Source organism: Bos indicus, chromosome 2 (assembly GCF_029378745.1).
Source record: "Bos indicus isolate NIAB-ARS_2022 breed Sahiwal x Tharparkar chromosome 2, NIAB-ARS_B.indTharparkar_mat_pri_1.0, whole genome shotgun sequence".
Lineage (NCBI taxonomy): Eukaryota > Metazoa > Chordata > Mammalia > Artiodactyla > Bovidae > Bos > Bos indicus.
The window spans coordinates 37,738,119-37,765,309 of NC_091761.1; the positions used below are offsets into that span (position 1 = coordinate 37,738,119).

Below are 27,191 nucleotides of genomic sequence, written 5' to 3' on the forward strand. Positions count from 1 at the left end.
AATATGTCCATGTTGACACATGTAGTTATTTCATTTTAATGGCTCTTGAGTTTACTTACTCACAGTGAATTTCCACAGCTCAAGCTGATTTTAGAAAAGGCAGAGGAACCAGAGATCAAATTGCCCACATCCGCTGGATCATCGAAAAAGCAAGAGAGTTCCAGAAAAACATCTATTTCTGCTTTATTGACTATGCCAAAGCCTTTGACTGTGTGGATCACAATAAACTGTGGGAAATTCTGAAAGAGATGGGAATACCAGACCACTTGACCTGCCTCTTGAGAAACCTGTATGAACAACAGACTGGTTCCAAATAGGAAAAGGAGTACGTCAAGGCTGTATATTGTCACCCTGCTTATTTAACTTATATGCAGAGTACATCATGAGAAACACTGGGCTGGAAGAAGCACAAGCTGGAATCAAGATTGCCGGGAGAAATACCAATAACCTCAGATATGCAGATGACACCAGCCTTATGGAAGAAAGTGAAGAGGAACTAAAAAGCCTCTTGATGAAAGTGAAAGAGGAGAGTGAAAAAGTTGGCTTAAAGCTCAACATTCAGAAAACTAACATCATGTCATCTGGTCCCATCACTTCATAGCAAATAGATGGGGAAACAGTGGAAACAGTGTCAGACTTTATTTTTGGGGGCTCCAAAATCACTGCAGATGATGACTGCAGCCATGAAATTAAAAAATGCTTATTCCTTGGAAGGAAAGTTATGACCAACCCAGACAGCATATTAAAAAGCAGAGATATTACTTTGCCAACAAAGGTCCGTCTAATCAAGGCTATGGTTTTTCCAGTGGTCATGTATGGATGTGAGAGTTGGACTGTGAAGAAAGCTGAGCACCGAAGAACTGATGCTTCTGAACTGTAGTGCTGGAGAAGACTCTTGAGAGTTCCTTGGACTGCAAGGAGATCCAACCAGTCCATCCTAAAGGAGACCAGTCCTGGGTGTTCATTGGAAGGACTGATGCTGATGCTGAAACTCCAATACTTTGGCCACCTCACGTGAAGAGTTGATTCACTGGAAAAGACCCTGATGCTGGGAGGGATTGGGGGCAGGAGGAGAAGGGGACGCCAGAGGATGAGATTGCTGGATGGCATCACCGACTCAATGCACATGAGTTTGGGTGAACTCCAGGAGTTGGTGATGGATAGGGAGGCCTGATGTGCTGCGATTCATGGGGTCGCAAAGAGTCGGAGACAACTGAGCGACTGAACTGAACTGAACTGATTCACAGTTTATTTCCCATATCTATCCTGATTCTAAGTTTTTACTTTTCCAAATGATATAGTAAGCATTTGTATTTGTCTTCCTGTACATACCTGTCAGACTTTCTCCTGTGATATTAAGTTCTTAGTTTTAAGTCCTACTCTCTGGCCTGCTGATTCTTCTCATGGTTGAGTTTTTTTTTTTTACTTGAGTTTTTAATTATCTGATTGTGAGCTCATCTTTAGTGATGTTAGTTTCTCAGCTGGAGATTCTTAAACAATGCATATGGTTACATTTGGACTCTAAATTCACATGGGGTACAGCCCTGGGGTTGTCCAAGAGTGCATTTGAGGCCCATGGCTTATGTTTCTAAGTTCAAGTGTACCACCACAAGCACACAAGGCCTCACTCTTTGGTCCCTAAAGGAGTATTAAACCTAAGACTCTAGTGCTTGGCTGGGGGCTTGACTATGCCCAGGCCTCCTGCACTGGCAGCTCAAATACTCGTGACCCTGGCTTCTGGTTCTGTATTTCTAGAACCTGAGGATTTTCTTTGCTCCTTTACTATTTCTTCTAGTTATTGACCTATATTATTGAATATCAAGTATTTCTAGGAGCTTACTGAGAAACTTTTATGTTCATTTTTGTTGTCTAAATTGTCAGAATAAACATCTTAACTGAATTCTTTAAATATTGATTTAATTTTTCTAATAGTATAAATTATATTTGAAAAAAATCTGTTGGTTCATACTTTTTGGAAATGTTCAAAACTACATTATTGAGCTTGTGAACTGCTCTTTTTTGTGCTGAAGATACAGATAACCTTAAAAAAAAAACTGGGTAAAATTAAAACAAATTTTTGTTTTGACAATTTTAACTTTCTTAATAAATTATCTAATTGAGTTATATGTTAGAAATTTTTGACTTATAATTTTATACCTTGCTTATAATTTCTCATCTTAAAAAAACTGATGTTTTTAAAATGTTCACATTATTTGATATCTTTGTTTAAAGTTTTCTTTATTTGCATGCTTCATGATGTACTAAACATACGTATGTGCATAACTGTTAAGGATCAAAGATGAAAAAATTCATGAGAATACAATTTATCTGTCTAGTAATTTTAAATGGATAGCAATCAGCTACAAACAGCATTCTACTCACCAAGTAGGATTTTTTGGCTATGAATAATAGGAGATACTGAGAAGTACAACAAATATGATGTTAGAAACAACTGAGAGACAAGTTACTACGGGCACACACCTACTTAGAAATAAACAAACTAAGCTTAAAAATGCAAGCAACAGAAGTATTGCATAGTAGGCTTTCTTGGAATATGTAAATACTAAGAAAGAAACCCACAGATTGGATAAACAGTGATTCACCAGTTGGAGTTGTGGCAGTAATTCATATTCTAATGATGTTTTAAAATAGCGTAACAAGTTATTTAAATATAAAACAATACTTGTGATTAAATGTTTTTTTGGTCCAGTAATAAACTCGTTTTGTGCTGATTTGAATATACAATTATTTCAAATAGTAATCATTTCATATAGTATTTTTACAGAGTTCTAGAAAACTCAAGGTAAATTGAAGGCATTTTTCAAAGCTAGCTAAATGCTATTACTTGGAAATACTTCTTAGTTAAAAAGGAAAAAAAACAAAAAACCAATATCAGGTTTCCAAAATCAATTAGCTTTACCAAATAATTAGCAATTAATTGTTAAAACCATTCATTAACTTTGTCTACATATAATAAATCAAATTTCTAAAGGCAGCTTAGTGGCTTTTGTTAGAGAATCGTACCAGTGCCGTATAAAACACTTCAAGTACAAAACCGAAGGATAATCAATATTGCAAGAGGTTTCTCAAAATTAGAATAAATTGACATTGGTGGTATCAATTTTAGGAAGACAAGTTAACAGTGACAACACTAAAAGCATCATCTGCTGCATCTAGGACAATTAATGTGGCCCGTGACTTGAAGGCGGTTAAGAAGATAAAGGCATTTAAAAAGAGCCATGGGTGTACACGTGTTCCCCATCCTGAACACCCCTCCCACCTCCCTCCCCATACCATCACTCTGGGTCATCCCAGTGCACCAGCCCTGAGTACGTGTACACCCACGGAAGATTCATGTTGATGTATGACAAAACCAATACAATATTGTAAGGTAATTAGCCTCCAATTAAAATAAATAAATTTCTATTAAAAAAAATAAGCTTGCAAACTAAAAAAAAAAAAAAAAAAAAAAGATAGAGCCATTGGCCCTGTACCTGGTGCTGGCGATGCTTGGTGATTCTGCTCCCAGCCTACATCTTTCTAGCTGACTGGCAACAATCTGCCTTTCCACCTCCAGTTCTCGGGTGAGTCGCTGAAACTGAAGCTCCTGTGATTCAAGGAAATAAAAGGAACATAAAGCACCGGGTTGCTCAGGCAGATACATGAACTCATGTATGTCACAAGAAACACAGGAACATGCCCAAACATAACACTATAGTGCGGTCTTACGAGAGCAGGGTTTTGGATGGAATTGTGGGCCTAAACAACCTACTGATTTGAACTCTTACAAACAAACTTAAAGGCACTAGAATTTCAATCTGTTTGAACTGAAATTACATAAATCCTTATTTGGCCTTTTTTTCCTTTGGTTCTAATTGAGGTCTTCAAATAGTACTTATGCCACAGGGATGTAATGTAAGGGTTGCAGAGTCCTTACATTAGAGGCACACCAACCAATATAAATAATCTCCTCATCCTCAACAGCTAATATTTTCATCTCTCATACTGTATGTTAGCTCAGCATTAAAAAAAGTAAATTCCTGTGATGAGACTCGCTTGACAGTATTAGATACAAAACCATTCAATTGTTAAGAAAAAAAAAAACATTACAATACCACAAAAAAGTCTGTTATATTTATCTATAATACAAACACATTTTTCCTACTGTCACAAATGCATTCATGTGTCACTGTATGAAGGGACAAGAGAAAAAATAATGAACAAGTCTGAGTCATAATATAGAACTTAAAATTGTATTAAAAAGATGGAAGATTGTCTACAGAAATTATATTTTTCATACTATGATGCATCATGAAGGCAAGTATTCTATTCTAAGAGAAATCTTTTAACATTATTTGTACTTATCTCATTGTTATCTTAACAGGATTTTAATATATAGAAAGCAGGCCATGCTATAAACTATCTATAAATCATGTACGCTCTAAAGGCTTTAGGCCACAAATAACATCTCCAATAACACCTCAAGCTCCCCTGTGCCATATTAACTCCTTACAAGTCTACTCAAAGCAAATGCTGAACTGTAAGTGGTTTAATTGGACGCTGGCTACTGGTTCAAAACACCAGGGAGATGCACCTTAAGCAAAGGAACTAATCAGACATAGAACTACCTTAGTTCTGTTAATAATAATATTATTGACAACATACTATCTATGACAGTAAAATACAATTCGATTGGAAAGTGAATTAACTCCCTGTGAGATTAGGCAAAGGTAAAACTACTTGGCAGCACTGGCTGAGCAAATTCTACAAACTATTCTTAGAATCATTCTTAAGAAAACAGTCCGTGAACTCTTATTGCTTTCTGATATCGACATTTCTTTCCTAAGGAGCCCAGTTGGTGTGGGAGAATATACAGCAGTAGTAACAGTTGTTACACTGAAGAACTATACACAGAACTATATAAAAAAGATCTTCATGACCCAGATAATCACGATGGTGTGATCCCTCAGCTACAGCCAGACATCCTGGAATGTGAAGTCAAGTGGGCCTTAGGAAGCATCACTACGAACAAAGCTAGTGGAGGTGATGGAATGCCAGTTAAGCTATTTCAAATCCTAAAAGATGATGCTGTGAAAGTGCTTCAATAATATGCCAGCAAATCTGGAAAACTCAGCAGTGGCCACAGGACTGGAAAAGGTCTGTTTTCATTCCAATCCCAAAGAAAGGCAATGCCAAAGAATGCTCCAACTATCGCACAATTGCACTCATCTCACACGCTAGTAAAGTAATGCTCAAAATTCTTCAAGCCAGGCTTCAGCAATAAGTGAACCATGAATTTTCAGATGTTCAAGCTGGTTTTAGCAAAAGCAGAGGAACCAGAGATCAAATTGCCAACATCCGCTGGATCATCAAAAAAGCAAGAGAGTTCTAGAAAAACATCTATTTCTGCTTTACTGACTTATCAAAACCTTTGACTGAGTGGATTACAACAAATTGTGAAATATTTTGAAAGAGATGGGAATACCAGACCACCTGACCTGCCTCTTGAATAACCTGTATGCAGGTCAGGAAGTTAACAGTTAGAACTGGACATGGAACAACAAACTGGTTCCAAATAAGAAAAGAAGTACGTCAAGGCTGTATATTGTCACCCTGCTTATTTAACTTATATGCAGAGTACATCATGAGAAATGCTGGGCTGGATGAAGCACAAGCTGGAATCAAGATTGCCAGGAGAAATATCAATAACTTCAGATACGTAGATAACACCACCCTTATGGCAGACAGTGAAGAAGAACTAAAGAGCCTCTTGATGAAAGTGAAAGAGGAGAGTGAAAAAGTTGGCTTAAGGCTCAACATTCAGAAAACGAAGATCATGGCACCCGGTCCCATCACTTCATGGCAAATAGATGAGGAAACAATGGAAACAGTGAGAAACTTTGTTTTTTGGGGCTCCAAAATCACTGCAGATGGTGATTGCAGCCATGAAATTAAAAGACGCTTACTCCTTGGAAGGAAAGTTATGACCACCTCAGACAGCATATTAAAAAGCAGAGACGTTTCTTTGCCAACAAAGGTCCGTCTAATCAAGGCTATGGCTTTTCCAGTGGTCATGTATGGATGTGAGAGTTGGACTGTGAAGAAAGCTGAGCGCCGAAGAACTGATGCTTTTGAACTGTGGTGTTGGAAAAGACTCTTGAGAGTCCCTTGGACTGCAAGGAGATCCAACCAGTCCATCCTACAGGAGATCAGTCCTGGGTGTTCATTGGAAGGACTGATGTTGAAGCTGAAACTCTAATACTTTGGCCATCTCATGAGAAGAGTTGACTCATTGGAAAAGACCCTGATGCTGGGGATGATTGAGGGCAGGAGGAGAAGGGGACGACAGAGGATGAGAAGGTTGGATGGCATCACCAACTCAATGGACATGAGTTTGGTTAAACTCCAGGAGTTGGTGATGGACAGGGAGGCCTGGCGTGCTGCAGTCCATGGGGTTGCAAAGAGTCAGACATGATTGAGTGACTGAACTGAACTGTTGGCCCAACAATGCTGTAAAATGGGATCATAATGGGTAAGGGGGACACTGCCTACCTCTACTTAACAATTCCTGGATCACAGGCTTCTGATCAATGTTCAGCCATAAAACACCAGATTGATAATAATTGCATAATATTCAGTTCCAGGCTAAGATCACTGATTTTAAGGACAAATACTATTATGTTTACTTCACAGTCTTTGTCCTTAAACAGCATCATAGCTTTTGTGATACACTTCCATTCTTTCAATTATTTTGTGTGTGTGTATGCTCAGTTGCTCAGCCATGTCTGACTCCCTGTGACCCCAAGGACTATAGGACCTAACTCTGTGTGACTCCATGGACTATAGCCTGACAGGTTCCTCTGTCCATGGTATTTTCCAGGCAAGAATACTGGAGTGGGTTGCCATTTTCTTCTCCAGGGGATTTTCCTGATCCAGGAATCAAATATGACTCTCATGCACTGGCAGTTGGATTCTATACCATTGCAGATTGTTTACTATACACCTCTTTTCCTGGAAGATGCTGCTTATACCAAGCTGGGCCACGCAAGGACCATCCGTGCATCTCAAAATATCCCCCAACACATTATATAACTTTTGAGTTCTTAGTTTAGTGGCTACTAAGGATTGAGGACTGGAGGGTTTCATTTTGGGATGGCCAAAAGTTACCAGGATAGGATTAAGGTATGTTTTATACTAGAACAGTAGAAAAATTTCCATTCGTAGAAAAAAAAATCTATTTTAGTAGTTTTTTTTTTTTTTTTTTAATTATGTCTATAGCTGCCTATGGTCTTTTGAGCATCCTTTCAAGGAAATATTTGGGAAATTTCCTGCTTGAAGGCAGACAATGGAACTTAATGTCCCATAATTCCTTCCCTCTGAAGCAGATACAGGCAACTTCAGCTCTGCCGAGAAGGTGCCAGACTGTGACCAGGATGCTGAAACCAAGATGTTGACATCAGAAAACACGAAGCTCGTTTCCTCTCTTCCTTTCACCTTCTTGCTGCACTTCCTGTGGTAGAAATCGAGGCCAAGTTTCTAACATGGAAATAACCTCCACACAAACTGTGTTTATACTTGATGGCAGTGCCAGTGTTTCCTTGATTTGGACACTATTTCTGAGAGCTCAGTCTCAAAGTTTGTTCTCCAGTCCTGGCAACAAACATGGGAATTCACGAATAACCACTAATAAGTATTTTCCCCCTGCATAATTAGCCATGTTAGTCTCTTTTTATTGCAACTAGAAACTCTGACTGAAAGACCTCTAGAAATCATTTATAGTTGTCAAGTTATGAGAAGAGCCTCAGTACCCATGATGCAGCTAATTTTTTTTAGAAGTTGGGCAATTCCTTTAACACTCATTTGGACTGAGTAAAGTCCACATTGTATCCCTCCTAGCTGCAGAGTCTATAATATTGAACATCACTGGCTACTTTTATCAAACCCATTTCACCCATTATTTGCCCACCCTTCTCACAAGTAGAACACAGTTAAAGCCTCCACAGCAGACTCTCAGGAAGCTGTAAAGCATGGAATCTATTCAGGTTACCTAATACTTGTGAACATTTACAAGCAAAATATATGTACGCTTTGTTGTAAAATTATTAATATTACACTAATTCCAAAGAATATAAGTTGAACTCCCACATGTGACTGCCATCAAGATGAATGAGTATGATATAAACATTTGACAATTTTGTCTCCACTGGATTCTTAAGATTGATTGACAAGGAAGACAGTATTACATAGTCATATAAAAACACCTCTAATGATTTCCAAAATAATACTCATCAAGAGGATTATGCTGTGATACCATCCCTAAATTTTAATTTTTTTTTAATCCTCTCAACATAATGTGTGAAATCTGACCCTTACCACTGTCTCCAAAACTGGGCATCTAAATTATGGGAGGATCCTTTGAGAAGAGCAAGGCAATAATGTTAAAATCTTCTGCCAGTGATTTAGTACATCACAACTTCCCCTTAAATTCTGTTAAACAAGACCATAATCAAGGTTAGAAAGAAAGTCAAGGCTACTGACATGCTATAAAAATGGAGTCAGTTCACATGTGTTTGGAAGCTTTTGTTTATATTTACTTCATCTATCTCAGGTAAGTATATCAAAAATCATTCTCTGAGAGTCAAGCGGACAGAAGAAAACATAAAGATTCACTTTCATGATCTTGTATGGTAGACAGAAATGTGTGGCTGAGGAGGCCCAAGGAAAGACTCGCTGCCTCAGAGGTCATGCCTTCAGGGGTCCCTCAGCTGAAGAGAGCCTTCGTGACCCAGGAAGTTATATCCTTCTGGGCAGGCTGCGTGCAGCACTGACTGAGATGAGAAGAGAAAAGCCAGGTTCAGACATGCTTTAGACTTTGCCATCAGCTTAACTTCCTGGCATAGTATGTGGACGCCCCTGACCCCAGTGCCCAAGCCTGCTTTTTCTTCCCCTCTCCTCCATAAGAGCTGATCTATAATACACACTCTGCATGAAAACTCCACTTCAGTGAGAACCCAACCTGAGATGGTATTGTTTTCGGATTCTTTTACAGAATGACAGGAAGTTTTCTCTCACTCCTAGTTTTTAAAATTGTGAGATTCTTTAAATGTACTGAAAAAGTACAGACAGTAACACAATGAGCTTTGGCAAGTCTGACCTAGGTCTAGCAAATCTTACTCTTTTGCTACATTTGCTTCAAGTGTTTTGAGAAATAAAGTATTACAGATACAATGAAATCCCCTGGTTTCTCTTTCCTGGATCTTATTTCTCTCTCTCTCCTTTTCTCTCCAGAAGAAACCATTATCTTGAATTTGGTGTTTAATATTCACATGAATATTTTATGTTATTACTACTCCATATATAAAGCCTTTAACACTCCATACATACAGTACCATAAATAATACATAGCATCACTTTGCATATTCATACAATTTATATCAATGGTATACAAAACACCTAGTGTTCTGCAGATTGCTTTTATTACAATATGATTTTGAGATTTATCAATATCAGTACACCTAGACCCAGTTCATTTATTTCCATTGCTCAACAATATTCTATTGTATGACTACGGCACAGTATATGTGTATGTTCTCATCATAATGAACCCTTGGGTTGTTTCCAATTTTGTGCAATTATCAACATGCTGCAAAACAAGCATCTTTGTATAAATCATCTATACACGTGTGCCAGACAGTTCCATTAGAGTCTTAGATATGGAATTGTTGAGTTGAAGGCTGTGTACATCTTCAAATTTACTTGATAATGATTATTACGCTACCTTCCAAAGTGGTTGTACCAATTTACATTCCAGTCAGCATTGTATGAGAGTTCCAGTTTATGTACATTCTCACTGATGCCAATCTGCATGTGGGGGCTTAAATTTCTTTTCATTTTTTTCTTTTTTGTAAAGGCATGGAATGATAGGCATGGAGTAGTATCTTGCATTTATTTTATTTTGTGTTTCCCTGCTAAACAACATGTTTTCATATGCTTATTGGCCACTTAGGTACCCTCTTCTCGCACAGCTATCATACACTGTCAGGGGGCCAGGTTTCTCAACACCCTTGCACTAATGCTTTAGGTTTGGGCGAGGGATAGCCCATTAGACTCCCCACAGTAGGCTGTCCTCAGAGGGCACACAGTGTGCTCAAGATCACCTAGGCTTGACACACACCTTCAGGGTGGAAGCCAGGTTTACTGTTTACTTGGCTTAGGAGTCTCACTTTCATTTTGGTTTTCGTTTCTATGAGTTCTTTACTTTCTTGGCAGCTTAGCCTTGCTTTTGAAAAGACAATTTAAGCACTTTATTCAGTATACATATTTAGTTTCTTTTAGGGGAAGACTAGTTAGGGTACTGAATATACCAGAAATGGGAGTCTCCACAGCTTTTTCATATTTTCTCTGAATTTTTCTAAGCTTTATTCAGGGGGAACTTCTTAGTATTTCTTTCAATTCACTATTTCCCTGTTTGCCTTGTTAAGGGTTCATGTCATCTGTTATACTTTTTTCCAATGGCAATATTTTCCATTTCTGAGACTTCTAGTTGGGTCTTTTTCTTACCCACCTGTTCCTGCTGCTCATTTCAAGTGAAATCTGTTCCTGCTGCTCACTTGGAGTGAAAGCTCTATCATCTCCCTTTCTATTTAGGTTTACCTTTACCTAAACTCCACGTACCTCAGTCCTAAGAGACTTTAGATTGTGATTCAGTGTTTCTTTCAGACAGAAATAATACTGCATACCTAGTCATGTCTCCTGCCACTGGCTTCAAGAAGCCCAACAAGCATTAGGTTCTTCCGCTTTCATTTCCTTCAATTAGCAGGAAGAGCTCCAACCCAGACCACAGTGTCAAGGACCCTGGCGCTGGCATTGAAAACAAGGTATTCTTCACCCTCTTGTGGCCTCAGGGCCTCTCTCAGCTTCATTAATTTCTCACTGATGGCCAGCAGTCACATATTTCATGGCTCTTTCCACCTGTGCCCTATGGAAGCCTCACTCCAGTTTGCAAATTGTTTATAAACTTGTCATTTTTTTTACTCAGAATATTCTCCATCTCAAGGTTACTAAGAAGACTCTCCCACTATACGCTTTAACTGAAATGTAGTTCTTTCCTGAAAATATGCTTCTTCTGACCTCTCTCTGGTGAAGACTATGCATTCTTCAAACATCACAGCTGAGGTGCCCAGAGCAGGAAGCTGGCCATCACTGGCTCATTACCTCTACTTACTAGCATGAAGTTGTACATAGGATTCCTCATAGACCCCCTGTCAGCTGAATCTATAATCATACTCCCTCTTACACTCTTGTATTAAGCCATGCTCTCTTTCCCCTTAATTGTTGGAGACGATTATTCCTCCAAACATGTGCAAAAGCTCACTGTTTGGGGGTCATGCCATCCGATTACAGTTGCCCACTTGCATCACTAGATCTATTTACTTCAGGCTGTTCTAACTGACTCACTAATTCAAGAGTGGCTATAATAGTTACTAACACTGTGATGGTGACAATTAAGAAATAGCAGCAGGTATTCCTATCAGGTCATTAGTGATCCTGCCCCCAAATTTCCACTAATTCTTTCTCTTCCAGGCTTGGTGGGGGCAGTGTCCCCTTCTTGTCTAAGGCCGGCCTCTCCACGCCCTCTTGCCTCCTCTAGAATCTTGCTTCTCTTTCCTGAATTGTCGGTGTTTCCTCTCAGGTTAATGCTTAAGTCTTTCTCATTGGAAAATATCTTAACCTCAGGACTCCTCAATCTGTTTCCTTCTCCTTGACCTGTACTTCCTTTAATTAAATATTTCTCTTTAAATTGACTCCTTTTAAAAACAGTATTATCTCAGTATTAAAATAATTGAAATCCTGATTTCTAATGCTTTTATGGATTTTCCAGGCAAGAGCACTGGAGTGGGTTGCCATTGCCTTCTCCATTTATATAATCATCTTAATATAAATTAAAATACATAATTTTAAAAGATGTATATCTGTGCATTTAAAACCCATTCACATTAGCAATACAGGTACACCACACCAGGGGATGACACACCTTTCCATACCTACACAACTCAGCAGGAAAGTCTGAGTACTGCTTAGACTCAAAGAAGTAAACTGACATGATCATTATTTGATGTAATCAGTGCCTAAGTGAGAATATCTATATTTTAATTACTGTTGCCTAAAAATCTTCCAGTAATAATTTTTTTCTAATTTAGTATGATGAAAGAGTTTTATATCACTTAAATATCAATTATCACTGCATAATAATATGTCGGATTTTTAAGGTCCACAGGATTTCACAAGATATGTCCTAATCTCAGGGTTCCCAGGCAGCACTAGTAGTAAAGAATCTGCCTGCAATGCAGGAGACGCAGATATGGGTTTGACCCCTGGGTGGGGAAGATTCTCTGGAGGAGGGCATGGAGACCCACTCCCATATTCTTGCCTGGAGAATTCCATGGACAGAGGAGCCTGGAGGGCTACAGTTCATTGAGTTGCAAAGAATCAGACACAACTGGAGTGACTTAGCATGCACACACATCCTATCTCAGGACATACTGATATTATAGCATTTTTTCTCTTTTCCACATTAAAAAGATGAACAAATTATGGTCATGATGATATCTTTGAGGATCTTGAGTCAGGCCTGGGGAACTACTTTAAAAATGAATATTCAAAAAAAAAAAAAGAATATTCAAGAGCTAAAATATTCAAAACATCCCAGATAACTGTTCCCTAATCTAGGTTGACACTAAAACCAAAGCAGTCATAGTTTCAAAGCATCCCTAAATTTCTCAACCTTGAAATAACCATTCATTAGCACAGACATGATCAAATGCTCTTTCTATCACAATTACTTAATAACTGACAAGTCATTATTAAGTGTATTTGGTAGTCCCTAAAAATCATACATAATTATAAAAATGCTAACTAAGTATATGATATTTATATCATATACTTTGTACTGACCAGAGCCTTTTGTTAAAAAGAAACACTGCCTTTCTCAACCAAACTGTGTTCTCAGACAACAGAGTCCCACAGGTTTGTCCTTATTGGAAGGGGTTTAAGCCTTCGAGGAAGTTTGAAAAATGCTGCCCAGAGGATCCCAAATGTTGGAGGTTCACATGACACTAGAATATAAAAAGTTCTCAGGTGTCTACCAGTAAGAAATTGCTTTGTCTTTGTACTACCTGGAGATTTTTCCGTTTATTGAAACTAACCTCGATTTTCCAAAGAATAACTATTTACATTGCAAGGAACAATACTGCCTTGCAGAACACAACTTAGTCAACACTAAAAATTCATCTCATGTTTATTGTATTTTGAGATGACTGAATTAAGGGACATTGCCTTGTGTTCTACACTAAAAAAAAAAAAAAGAAACCACCACCACCACCACCACCACCACCACATCTACTGGAAAACCCAATTTTTCATTACTTTGGTCCAGGCTGAATATTTACAACAGGGAGGTCACCACAAATGGTTAACCTTCAGATGGAAACTCTTGACCTCACATCAGTCCAAAGACAGGAAGAGAACACATTATTAGAATATTTCTGATGGATCAGTTGCCCTAACCTATGCCCAATGCTTCTTACATTTAGATCTTTTTTAAGATAACAGAAAAAATGAGATATGACCACCAATCTGATTTCCTATTATACTAGTTAACATTCTATAGGAGATGATCAACATTCAGATCTTTATTGTTTTATCCTAGTAGCAAATCACATAGGATTATATCAGATTTTAGCTTTGATATCTATCCTTCAGTTTTAATGAAGCAGAGAGGAAATAGCAAAGCTTACCAGATGCTCTAAATTTATATTCTAAAGCTCAGGCTCTTATCTGTAACTGTCACCAAAGCTCCTTTATTAGGAAATCAAAATAAAGGAAGAGAGGTTTACACTGAAACACACTAATGAAAGCTTTGCTTAGAGCCACATGTGGATGAGAAGGTCAGCCAAATAGGCAAAAGCTCGAGCTTTTCCTACAGCACCACCGATGGCTTTATAAAAATCTGTCTGCCACTACAAAAAGCTCATTGCCACTGGCTCTTAATCTCTTTCCTGGTGCCCTCTGACCACTGCATGGGTCTGTGTACACCAGTGATGCCCAAATCTACTACGTCTAATCAGATTCAAACCGATGTTTTCAATGGTAGTGAGCTAAGCAGCTCTACTCAACAGATGAGCCATGCCCCACAACCAGCCATACCACCTTGCCTTCTGTGTTTCCTATGTTTCCACTGCAGAGGTCCTCAAAGTAGGGGCTCTGAACCAGCAGTATCAGCATCACTCGGAAACCTACTTGAATCAGAGGGGTCAGGTCCAGCTTGAACAGGTCTTCTGGGAGATTCTCATGCACACTGACCTACTGGAACCACCATTCCTCTTTGAAAGTGAAAGTGAAGTCACTCAGTCGTGTCTGACTCTTTGCGACCCCATGGACCGTAGCCTACCAAGCTTCTCTATCCATGGGATTTTCTAGGCACAAATACTGGAGTGGGTTGCCATTTCCTTCTGCAGGAGATCTTCCCGACCCAGGGATTGAACCTGGATCTGCCGCATTGTTGGCAGACGCTTTACCGTCTGAGCCACCAGGGAAGTCACATATTCCTCTTTCAGTTCAGTTCAGTCGCTCAGTCATATCTGACTCTTTGTGACCCCATGAATCGCAGCACACCAGGCCTCCCTGTCCCTCACCAACTCCCGGAGTTCACTCAGACTCACGTCCATCGAGTCAGTGATGCCATCCAGCCATCTCATCCTCTGTCGTCCCCTTTTCCTCCTGCCCCCAATCCCTCCCAGCATCAGGGTCTTTTCCAATGAGTCAACTCTTTACTCAGGCTCAAAAATGTAAGTGTTTTCATCTTTTCATCATTTTTCCCTTTCTCTTATTCCTCATTCCTCACATATTAAATGGTTTCCCAAACCCTGTCACCCAACCTCTCTACCACTGCTGAATCCATTCACTTCCTTGCCATACCTGCCACTACTATCCTAATTCAGAGTCACATTCACCTTAGATTATTATAATGACCCTGCACTAAGTCTCCTCCCCACCCAATGGTGCTGAGGAGCCTGGCCTCGCTTTTCACATCTTTTCCAGATAAATCTGTTGAAGGTACAATATATTGATCAATAATCCATTCCCGAGTGTTTCCTGTGCTCCAGGCTCTCTGCTAAGCTTTAACATGCATTACCTTGCTAACTTCCTAGTCAGCCTGCAAGGGAGTGAAGGTTACCCTTGTTCACAGAGAGCTGACTTGTCTGAAGTCATCCAAATCCAGGGTTTGAATCACATCACTCTGACTCCTAACTCCATGGTGTTAACCACCATGCATCATGCCCCTTGCAGCCAACCTGTAATACGACTTACAAACAGTCAACTCAGCCTTATTTTAAGACCCTCTGCAGTCTGCCCTAAACCTTTTTTCCCCCTCCCCCAGGATCCTGTCATTTCCTTTCTTGTACCTGAACAGAACTATTCATTTTTTTCCATACATATCACTCAGAGCTTGTTCTCATGTGACTCCATCCACCTGAAAAATCACCTTCCTATGTGCCTAGACTCCTTTTTCCAGCCCTTGGGTAAAGCACTTGGCCATTACATGTGCTGGATTTACTAAGCTGAATTCCCCTTAAAGAAGAGTGAAATCTATATTTGATTCATCTAGCTTCATGGAAAACCAAGACAAGAAACCCCTGCTAATTTATTCATGGTGAATTTTACACAGTACACTTTATTTAGTATGTTATAATCGATCACATGAATTTTTAAATTGAATGATACAACAGGATTTTCTATTTTTCTTTAAAGTCACAAAGAGATAAGAAGGCAGAGCTGCAACAAGAAACTGGTGTCCCTAAATTTTGTTGACTGCTTTTTCAATTAATCAACTCTATCAGGGATTTCTTCAATTTAAGTCTGAATTTGGCAATAAGGAGTTCATGATCTGAGCCACAGTTAGCTCCTGGTCTTGTTTTTGCTGACTGTATAGAGCTTCTCCATCTTTGGCTGCAAAGAATATAATCAATCTGATTTCGGTGTTGACCATCTGGTGATGTCCATGTGTAGAGTCTTCTCTTGTGTTGTTGGAAGAGGGTGTTTGTTATGACCAGTGCATTTTCTTGGCAAAACTATATTAGCCTTTGCTCTGCTTCATTCCATATTCCAAGGCCAAATGTGCCTGTTACTCCAGGTGTTTCTTGACTTCCTACTTTTGCATTCCAGTCCCCTATAATGAAAAGAACATCTTTTTTGGGTGTTAGTTCTAAAAGGTCTTATAGGTCTTGAGAGAATCGTTCAACTTCAGCTTCTTCAGAGTTACTGGTTGGGGCACAGACTTGGATTACTGTGATATTGAATGGTTTGCCTTGGAAATGAACACAAATCATTCTGTCGTTTTTGAGATTGTATCCATTCTAAAGGAGATCAGTCCTGGGATTTCTTTGGAAGGAATGATGCTAAAGCTGAAACTCTAGTACTTTGGCCACCTCATGCGAAGAGTTGACTCATTGGAAAAGACCCTGATGCTGGGAGGGATTGGGGTCAGGAGGAGAAGGGGATGACAGAGGATGAGATGGCTGGATGGCATCACTGACTTGATGGACGTGAGTCTGAGTGAACTCCGGGAGTTGGTGATAGACAGGGAGGCCTGGCGTGCTGCGATTCATGGGGTCGCAAAGAGTCGGACATGACTGAGTGACTGAACTGAACTGAAATGATCAGGGATTTCATATTATTCATGGTGGCATGGGCAAATAGGTTCTTTTAAAAAAATAATACGCACGATTTCCATGGTGTAGTAGCTTCATGCCATTACTGACTTTCCCCATGCCACTTCTTCTCCTTCCCTCATTTATTTACACACGTTTCCATCTGCCAAATTCCTTGAGCTCTCAGGCATCATATATATACCACCTTTCAAAAAATCAGGAGTTTCCCAGCCCTGGCATGCCATTTCTGAAAACCTAACAGTCCAATGACACTTTAAGTTATTAAACTAGAAATGCCTTCTTTTATTTCCATTTATCTTGTCTCCTAATAGTAGAAATGTAAGCATCTGTGTATGAATATATGTGTGTATAAACATAAATGCTGATTAAATTTTCTATTGGTTGAGGTTTTACTAATTTATGTTTAATGTAATCAAATAATAAAAGAGCAACAGCATGAAAAATTGATGCCTGTAGTCAGTGTCAGTTGCAGTTGTCAGTGACAACTCTTGCTGTCATTTTCCAACAAAGTAGGCATTTGGTAGAATTAGTGTCAAAAACACAAAGGAGATTTTCTTTAAAAGGTAATGTCTTGAATATCTGATTAGATGTTACTTTAACATTCAATAAGAAAATATAAAAAATAATAATGACTTAACATTAACAATTTGTTTGGTTTTCAGTACATAAATATTTCAAAATTAGTAAGACCAGTGATGCAAATCACCTAATGTCAGATGCTTATTTGAGAGCTAACTGACTGTGCAGATGATAATAATGCATATAAATCATTACTGCGGAAATGGAAAAGTGAGAAGAATAAATGACCAACCTCCAACTTCCTGTCTGTGGATTAGTTGCTGCAAACACAGCAAAGAATATGAAAATGACAACAGAAACAAAAACAAGGGGAAATTTAATCTTCCTTTCTTTAGTAAGTCTAATAAATAGCACCAGGGAATAAGAGGCTAATTTTCAAAATGATTAATTTAAGGTTTGGTTAATAACTTAATGAAATGTAATGGAGAAAGAAAACAAATACTGTCTAGGGCAGGTAGCTCCTGTCTTATGATTCTACTTTTTAAATTTCTAGGCTTCCTTCTACAGTGGTTCTTCCTGCTTTGCAGATATTTTAAGACCAAAGTGTGGGGAAGGGGGAGGTAGCTGGACTAAGAATATACATTTATTAATTGTGCCCTAGTCAGTTCAATGGTTCCCTGAGAAATCTTGTTACCTAGCTCAAGAAGTATAAGAGGTATTCAGTTGTTTTTCCTTTTTACCTTTTTAATTTTACATTTTATCTAACATTACTCTAATTTTACATTAATCTAACATTACCATTTGTTTTTAAACCTCCAGAAATTGTCCTGAGGTTCTTGAGAAAAAAGGGTAAGAAAAATCAATGTATTATTGATAACCACAGGACATTTCTAACATACAGGAAACATAAAAGCCTTAGGACAGAACTGGGACATGTCAATGCATCTGCATTATCTCAGGCCCATCCCTATTTTCAGGTCCACAGTATCCCTCTGGTTTGCTCTGACTCTCCTGCTTTCCCTCCAAAACTGTCTGTTCCTTCTATAGGTTAGCTATATAGAAAAGCAATGAAAATTAATACTTTGCTACCAAAAAGTGTATTTTCCTTGCTTAGCTAAAAAAGCAGACAAGTTAAATAATGTTACTTTTTATTTGCGTTAGGTCTATATGGCTGTAATAGAAAATAAAGAAACAAGTTTTTAGAAAAAAGGTCAGATTTCATGATGTTATTTTTCCTATTCAGACTAATTTACTTGTCTGAATTTTTAAGTTACTATATTTAGAATTCTTTTCTCTTCCACACAATATATACTCGTGAAATAACACATTTATGTTTAAAAGATATAATTTTATATTAAATATCTTACTTTTTTTTTGTTAAGTCCTAAAACTAGTGGTAATACTAAGTCTCACTGAATGAAAGCCAACTGTGTGTCAGGCACTTTACATATTTTTTTCTCTACTTCTTACAAAAGTGCAAGCCACTGTTGAGTTGAGGAACCACAAGGTGAGAGAGACAAAATAAATGACTTGCACGGGGTCACAAAATTAGTAAGTGAAGAGCTGGGAATGGGATCCTAAAATCTTGCTTTTTCCATTACAGGAAGCTGAAAAAACTACAGTTGTCTCATTTTCTATTCCTGAAGGTTATATTCTGAAAAAAACTAAGGTTGTCTCATTTTCTATTCTTGAAGGTTATATTTAGAACTATAATTGACTTTATTGCTTCAAAACTTTTTTCCAAAATCGAATAAAGCCCTAGAATGTAATAAAAATTAAAGACCCAGATGCTAGTATATATAGGAACTTACTAATTATGACAAAGGTAGAATTTCCTTCAATAGGAAAAGAACTGCGGGTATAATTAGAGAAAACAAAGCTAGACTACCACCTCAAGCCACCCACCCACCCACACAAGTTGTATAATAAATATAAGGGAAAAAACCTACTATATAAAAATATGACCTGGGATACTGGTTCCTAACCTTCTGGCAGCAGGGGTCAGTTTTGTGAACGACGATTTCTCCACAGACTGGGGGTGGGGGAGGGGTTGGCTTCAGCACGATTCAAGCACATTACATCTACTGTGCACTTTATTTCTGTTATTACTACATCAGCTCCATCCCAGATCAGCAGGAATTAGAGCCTGGAGACTGGGGACCCCTGACCTCGGAGAATATTCTTTTTTAATACATCAAAAAAAGTTGAAGGATAGCTGATTTAGAATCTTGTGTTGATTTCTGTTCCACAGCAAAATGATTCAGTTATACATATATATTCTTTTTAAAAATATTCACCATGGTTCATCATGCTGCTGCTGCTAAGTCGCTTCAGTTGTGTCCGACTCTGTGCGACCCCAGAGATGGCAGCCCACCAGGCTCCCCATCCCTGGGATTCTCCAGGCAAGAACACTGGAGTGGGTTGCCATTTCCTTCTCCAATGCATGAAAGTGAAAAGTGAAAGTGAAGTCGCTCAGTCGTGTCCGACTCTTAGCGACCCCGTGGACTGCAGCCCACCAGGCTCCTCGATCCATGGGATTTTCCAGGCAAGAGGACTGGAGTGGGGTGCCATTGCCTTCTCCGGTGGTTCATCATAGGATATTGAATAAATAGTTCTCTGTGCTATAGGGTAGGACCTTGCTGTTTATCCGTCTTGTAATAAAAGCGTACATGTACTAACTTCAACTCCCCACTCCCTCTTACCCCCAACTGCCTCCCTGGGCAGCCACGGGTGTGCCCTCTGCTTTCCTGAGTCCATTTCCATCTCACGGACAGGTTCATTCGTGTCACAATCTGGACTCTGCATGTAAGTGCTATTATATGATTCGTCTATGTCTGACTTCCTTCATTTAGTATGATACTCTCTAGGTGCACCCATTTCGCTGCAAACAGCACTATTTCATCCTTTTTTATGACTGAGTAGTACTTCATGGTATATTGTACCATATCTTCTTTATTCATTTGTTTGTTGACGGATGTTGTGAGTAGTGCTGCTATGGCTATATCTTCTTGAATTAGAGTTTTGTTTGGATATATGCCCAGGAGTGGATTGCTCTATTCTATTTTTAATTTTCTGAGGAAGCAATATAGAGTTTTCCACAGTGGCTGCACCAACTTACATTCCCTCCAACAATGTAGAAAATATAGGAGAATAATTTTATACTTGGGATGACAGAGACATCCTTAAAGAAACCCCAAAAACATAAGAGGTAAAAATAAGATATTCAAATACATAAAAATGAAACTTCATACTCTTAAATATCAGGCAAAGTCAAATGCCAAAAAAAAAAAAAAAAGAAAGAGAGCAAGAAATATCTGTAACCTCTAACACGTAACAGACATTTAAAAACACATAAAACAAATTCACACATAATAAAAATAGGCAAAGGGTACCAACAAGCAATCTATCTACGCTGAAATGTAATGCTAATTAAAATATCAGAAAAAAAATGTTAAATTTCATGCATAAGGAGAAAGAAAACCAAATGACAAAATGCCAATTTTCATCATATTGGCAGGTATTTTCAAAGTGTCTCATTCAGGGATAGAAAGGGACATTTGGGGAAAAGGGCACAGACATATATCATTCTTGTTAGTGTGGTTTCCTTATAATCTGATAACTTCTATTATAATGAAAAATATATATTCTGGACTTCCCTGGCAATCCAATGGTTAAGACTCTGTCTGCCAATGCAGGGGCTACAAATTTGATCATTGGTCTGGGGAAGATTCCACATCCTGTGGGGACACTAAGTTTGTACACCAGAACCACTGAGCCTGTGCTCTGTAGAGCCCATTTGCTGCAACCACTGAAGCCTGTTTGCTCTAGAGCCCATGTTCTGCAACAAGAGAAGCCACTGCAATGACACATCTGTGCACCACAGCTAGAGAGTAGCCCCCGCTCAGCCAACTAGAGAAAGCCCATGCACAGCAATGAAGACCCAGGGCAGCCAAAAAATAAAAATAAATCAATTTTTAAAATGTGCACGTGTGTGTGTATATTCGCCATGACTTTGCAATTCCACTTCTGGATAGCTACTGTGCACAAAAAAAAGCAGTCATATACATAAAATCAATTGCAGCAGTTAGAAAAAAACTTGAAAATCTGTCTACATGGCAATATTTTAAGAAACTATTGAATCTCCACACTATACATAATAACTACTATTACATGGTTATTACAAGAATGAGCTAAATAGACCTTTATCTGTTGCTTCAGAAGGACCATTACATGCAATTAAGTGAAAAAGCCAGCTGAAGACCTTAGCAAAACACAACAAAACAATAAAATAAAAAAACCTCACTGTAGGTTAGCTTGATCATGGAAAAAAGTGTGATAAGGAATACAGCAGAGCATAAGATTGGTTACCTCTAGAGAAGGCAATCCGGAGAAGGCCATGGCAACCCACTCCAGTACTCTTGCCTGGAAAATCCCATGGATGGAGGAGCCTGGAAGGCTACAGCCCATGGGGTTGCTGAGGGTCAGACACAACTTAGAGACTTCACTTTCACTTTTCACCTTCATGCATTGGAGAAGGAAACGGCAACCCACTCCAGTGTTCTTGCCTGGAGAATCCCAGGGATGGGGGAGCCTGGTGGGCTGCTGTCTATAGGGTCACATAGGGTTGGACACGACTGAAGTGACTTAGCAGTAGCAGAGAGCGGGAATGAAAAAAGGAACAAGATACTATTTATGTTTATTTTCTTTTATTTATTTAATCTTTCTTCTTTATACTGCTTTACTTGTCGCAACAAGCATACGACTTCCTTAATTAAAGTGAAAGTCGCTCAGCCATGTCTGACTCTCTGCGACCCCATGGACTATAACGTCCATGGAATTTCTCCAGACCAGAATACTGGAGTGGGTAGATACTCCTCTCTCCAGGGGATCTTCCCAATCCAGGGATTGAACCCAGGTTTCCTGCATTGCAGGAAGATTCTTTACCGGCTGAGCCACAAGGGAAGCCCTAACCCAAAAAACTATGAAGAAAGAAAAGAAAACAAGGGCTAAAAAATTACTGTTTAAATACTACAAGGACAGATCCTACTTAGGAAACAATCCAATTTCTGGAAAACAGCATTCTCATTGAGAGAACAGGTTTTTCACCCTTTGGAAACTATTTTAGCACTCTAAAGGGGTTCAGTATCTTCTTCTGTTAGTTCCATACTGTTTCTGTCCTTTATTGAGCCCATCTTTGCATGAAATGTTCCCTTGGTAGCTCTCATGTTCTTGAAGAGATCTCTAGTCTCTCCCATCCTATTGTTTTCCTCTATTTCTTTGCATTGATCTCTTAGGAAGGCTTTCTCATCTCTCCTTGCTATTCTTTGGAACTCTGCATTCAGATGAGTATATCTTTCCTTTTCTCCTTTGCCTTTCACTTCTCTTCTTTTCTCAGCTATTTGTAACACCTCCTCAGACAACCATTTTACCTTTTTGCATTTCTTTTTTGGGGGGATGGTCTTGATCACTGCCTCCTGTACAATGTCACAAACCTCCAACCATAGCTCTTCAGGCACTCTATCAAATCTAATCACTTGAATCTACTGGTCCCTTCCACTGTATAATCGTAAGGGATTTGATTTAGGTTATACCTGAATGGTCTAGTGGTTTCCCCTACTTTTTTCAATTTGAGTCAGAATTTTGCAATAAGGAGTTCACGATTGGAGCCACAGTCAGCTCCCGGTCTTGTTTTTGTTGACGGATTAGAGCTTCTCCATCTTTGGCTGCAAAGAATATAATCAATCTGATTTCGGTATTGACCGTTTGGTGATGTCCATGTTGTCCATGTTGATGATGTCCACATGATCACATGGTGATATGAGTTGTTTCTTGTGTTGCTGGAAGAGGGTGTGTGCCTGTTATGACCAGTGCGTTCTCTTGGCAAGACTCTGTTAGTCCTTGCCTTGCTTCATTTTGTACTCCAAGGCCAGACTTGCCTGTTACTCCTGCTATCTTTTGACCTCCTACTTTTGCAATCCAGTTCCTTATGATGAAAAGGACATCTTTTTTTGGGTGTTAGTTCTAGAAGGTCTTGTAGGTCTTCATAGAACCATTCAAGTTCAGCTTCTTCAGCATTAGTGGTTGGGGCATAAACATTGATTACTGTGATACTGAAGGTTTGCCTTGGAAACGAACAGAGATATTCTGTCATTTTTGAGACTGCATCCAAATACTGCATTTTGGACTCCTTTGTTGACTATGAGGGCTATTTCTTTGCCCTGCTTCATTTTGTACTCCAAGGCCTAACTTAAAGTGCCTGTTACTCCAGATATCTCTTGACTTCCAGTAGTCATGTATAGATGTGAGAACTGGACCACAAAGAAAGCTGAGTGTTGAAGGATTGATGCTTTTGAACTGTGGTGTTGGAGAAGGCTCTTGAGAGTCCCTTGGACTGCAAGGAGATCCAACCAGTCAATCCTAAAGGAAATCAGTACTGAATATTCATTGGAAAGACTGATGCTGAAGCTGAAGCTCCAATACTTTGGCCACCTGATGCAAAGAACTGACTCAGAAAAGACCCTGATGCTGGGAAATATTCAAGGCAGGAGGAGAAAGGGAGATGAAGGATGAGATGGTTGGATGGCATCACTGACTCGATGGGCATGAGTTGGAGCAAGCATTGGTAGTTGGTGATGTACAGGGAAGCCTGGCTTGCTGCAGTCCATGGGGTTGCAAAGAGGTGGACATGACTGAGTTACTGAACTGACCTGGAATGCAATTTGGTGCAAACTCTTGGAAGGGCAATTTAATAATGCCTAAAAAATAAAAGTGTACCAACCTGTTGACCCATCAATTCTAATGCCAATACTTAGGATATACTTGGAAAGGTAAACAAAAGCAACCAATCAAATGTTAGGAAACAACAACATCAGTCAGCGAAGGACTGGTGAAATATATTTGCTACTGCTGTTGTTCAGTTGGTAAATCTTGCCCAACTCTTTGTGACCCTATGGACTGCAGCATGCAAGGCTCCTCTGTCCTCCAAAATCTCTTTAAGTTTGCTCACATTCATGTCCATGTCCATTAAGTCAGTGATTCCATCTAATCATCTCATCCTCTGCTATCCCTTCTCCTTTTGCCTTCAATCTTTCCCAGCATTGGGGTCCTTTTCAGTGAGTTGGCTCCTCACATCAGGTGGCCAAAGTAATGGAGCTTCAGTTTCGACAGCAGTCCTTCCAATGAATATTTAGGGTTGATTTCCTTTAGGATTGACTGGTTTGATTTCCATGCAGTTCAATAGACTCTTAAAAATATTTACAGTATAATATAGTAAATATATTATATATATATCTCTATGATGGAACTCCATGCAATTGCTAGAAAGGGTTGAAGGAAATCCACATGTGCTGGTATGATCTATACCATTATTCCAAACATGTGTGGAATAACCAATAAGAAAGACTACCCAGGAAAATAAAGCTATGTAATTGTTTTTTAAAAAGACAAATGCTGAAATGAGCAGAATTTTTTTCCTTGATATACTCAGGAAACTTAACCAGGTAAGGTTTAACCATTGGGAAAATGAACTAGATGTTTGTAGGGTAGGTTACTTGTTATTTTATACTTTTAAGGAGAGTGAAAAAGTTGGCTTAAAACTCAACATTCAGAAAACGAAGATCATGGCATCCGGTCCCATCACTTCATGGGAAATAGATGGGGAAACAGTGGAAACAGTGTCAGACTTTATTTTTTTGGGCTCCAAAATCACTGCAGATGGTGACTGCAGCCATGAAATTAAAAGACGCTTACTCCTTGGAAGGAAAGTTACGACCAACCTAGACAGCATATTGAAAAGCAGAGACATTACTTTGCCAACAAAGGTCCGTCTAGTCAAGGCTATGGTTTTTCCTGTGGTCATGTATGGATGTGAGAGTTGGGAGTGTGAAGAAAGCTGAGCGCTGAAGAATTGATGCTTTTGAACTGTGGTGTTGGAGAAGACTCTTGAGAGTCCCTTGGACTACAAGGAGATCCAATCAGTCCATCCTGAAGGAGATCAGCCCTGGGATTTCTTTGGAAGGAATGATGCTGAAGCTGAAACTCCAGTACTTTGGCCACCTTATGCAAAGAGTTGACTCATTGGAAAAGACTCTGATGCTAGGAGGGATTGGGGGCAGGAGGAGAAGGGGACGACAGAGGATGAGATGGCTAGATGGTATCACTGACTCGATGGACGTGAGTCTGAGTGAACTCCGGGAGTTGGTGATGGACAGGGAGGCCTGGCGTGCTGCGATTCATGGGGTCGCAAAGAGTCGGACAGGACTGAGCGACTGAACTGAACTGAACTGAAGGTGAATAATTTCTTTTAACTTGTATATTCATCTGTTACTAATTTCTATAAATACAATAGAATAAGAACTGCTGTTTCATTTAAAACCACACTAAGTACCTAATTTTTACTATTAGTTAAAGGCTCTAATTCTGACCTATTGAAAGAGCACATTTTAAGAATTAGTTTTCATAAAGGGCATGAAACACATGACACCAGTAATAAATGACTTCCTTGAAAATAAATGCTGTATAATGTATTGATAATGAATTCTCCTGTATATATTTCTCTTCAAACTCTGCAGGACTCTTTAATAAAGAGGTATCTTTAAGGAAAGTACTTCTCAGCTAGTTCTATAGTTTTAATGAATTTTCCAACAATTTGCCAAAAATAGGGAACAACTTATGCTCAGTATAACCATAAAAATAATATCCATGTACTCTTTTTTACAGATTCTATATATCAACATACCTTCCAGAAATACGTTATAGAAGAGAACCCCACACACACGTTTAAAATTTTAATTTTAATAACACATTTACTTTAAATTTTAAATCATGTTAGAATAAAATATACATAACATGAAATTAAGCACTTTAACAACGTTTAAGTGTACAACTCATTGGCATTAAGGACATTCACACTGTGATGTAACCATACCACCATCTACCTTTGAACTTTATCATTTCTCCCTCCACCCAGCCTGTGGTGACTATCGTTTTATTTTCTGCCTCTATGAATTTAACTATTCTAGGGACATCATATAAGTGGAATCATACAGTATTTCTCATTGGTGGCTGGCTTTGGCTGGCTGGCTTTCTCACTTATCATGTCTTCAGGCCTCATCAACGCTGTAGCTTGTGTCCAAATTTCCTTCCTTCAAAGGCTGAACAATATTCCATTGTTCACATATACTACATTTTGTCTATATATTCATCTATTAGAAAGTACTTGGGTTGCTTCTATATATTTTTTTAAAAAGTAAAAATTTTGTATCAAATTTAAGCAAACATAAGATTTTGTTTATAAATAGTGAAATTTGAACTTCATCTAATTTTCTACTGTCATGAAATCTTCTGATTAAACCATTAGAAAAGTTAAAAAAAAAAAAATGTTTGGCTTACAGGCTACAAAAAACAGGTGGGGGCCAGATTTGGACTGTGGGCCAGTCTTTGCTCACCCATGTACTAGAGTTTAAAAACCTAAAAGAATCGCTAACAGTCTGTAGTTTGAAGCAGATTACAACAAATATGGAAGGACTGTAAGACTTGCACTCCAACGTGGATCTGATTCTAGGCTCTGTCACTTACTAGCTAAATAATACTGAACAAGTCATTTGAACATCTCTAAACCCCAGTTTAACTGTTTATAAAACAGGAATAACACTCACATTACAGAAGAACTGGTGTGAGTATGTGAATGAGATCCTGGATGCTGTATAAACCATACAGTTGTTTTTAGGGAACTGAGCACTATAAAGTAACAAATATATAATTTAAAAAGCACCATGTTTTTCCTTAAGGAGTTCACTTGCCAAAAATCAGGGGATCTATTTTCAATTCATAAATGGAGGAAAAAATGAAGTAATTTGACTAAAGAGAGATGCTTGAATTCCATTTTTAATAAGCTCTTAGTATTATACAATGCTAATATACTATTCAGTTAAAAATTTACTT

At 38.7% G+C, this 27,191-nt stretch overlaps 1 protein-coding gene across 19 annotated transcripts in view; it reads right to left on the minus strand.

Moving 5' to 3' along the window:
- Window positions 1–27,191, minus strand: part of PKP4 (plakophilin 4) — a 258,767-nt gene that overhangs the window by 122,472 nt on the left and 109,104 nt on the right. For all 19 annotated transcript variants that reach the window (XM_070767595.1, XM_019972379.2, XM_070767592.1 and 16 more), the window contains one exon: window positions 3,495–3,607. In XM_070767595.1, the coding sequence (XP_070623696.1) occupies window positions 3,495–3,607 (113 nt within the window). The remainder of the gene's footprint in view (window positions 1–3,494; window positions 3,608–27,191) is intronic.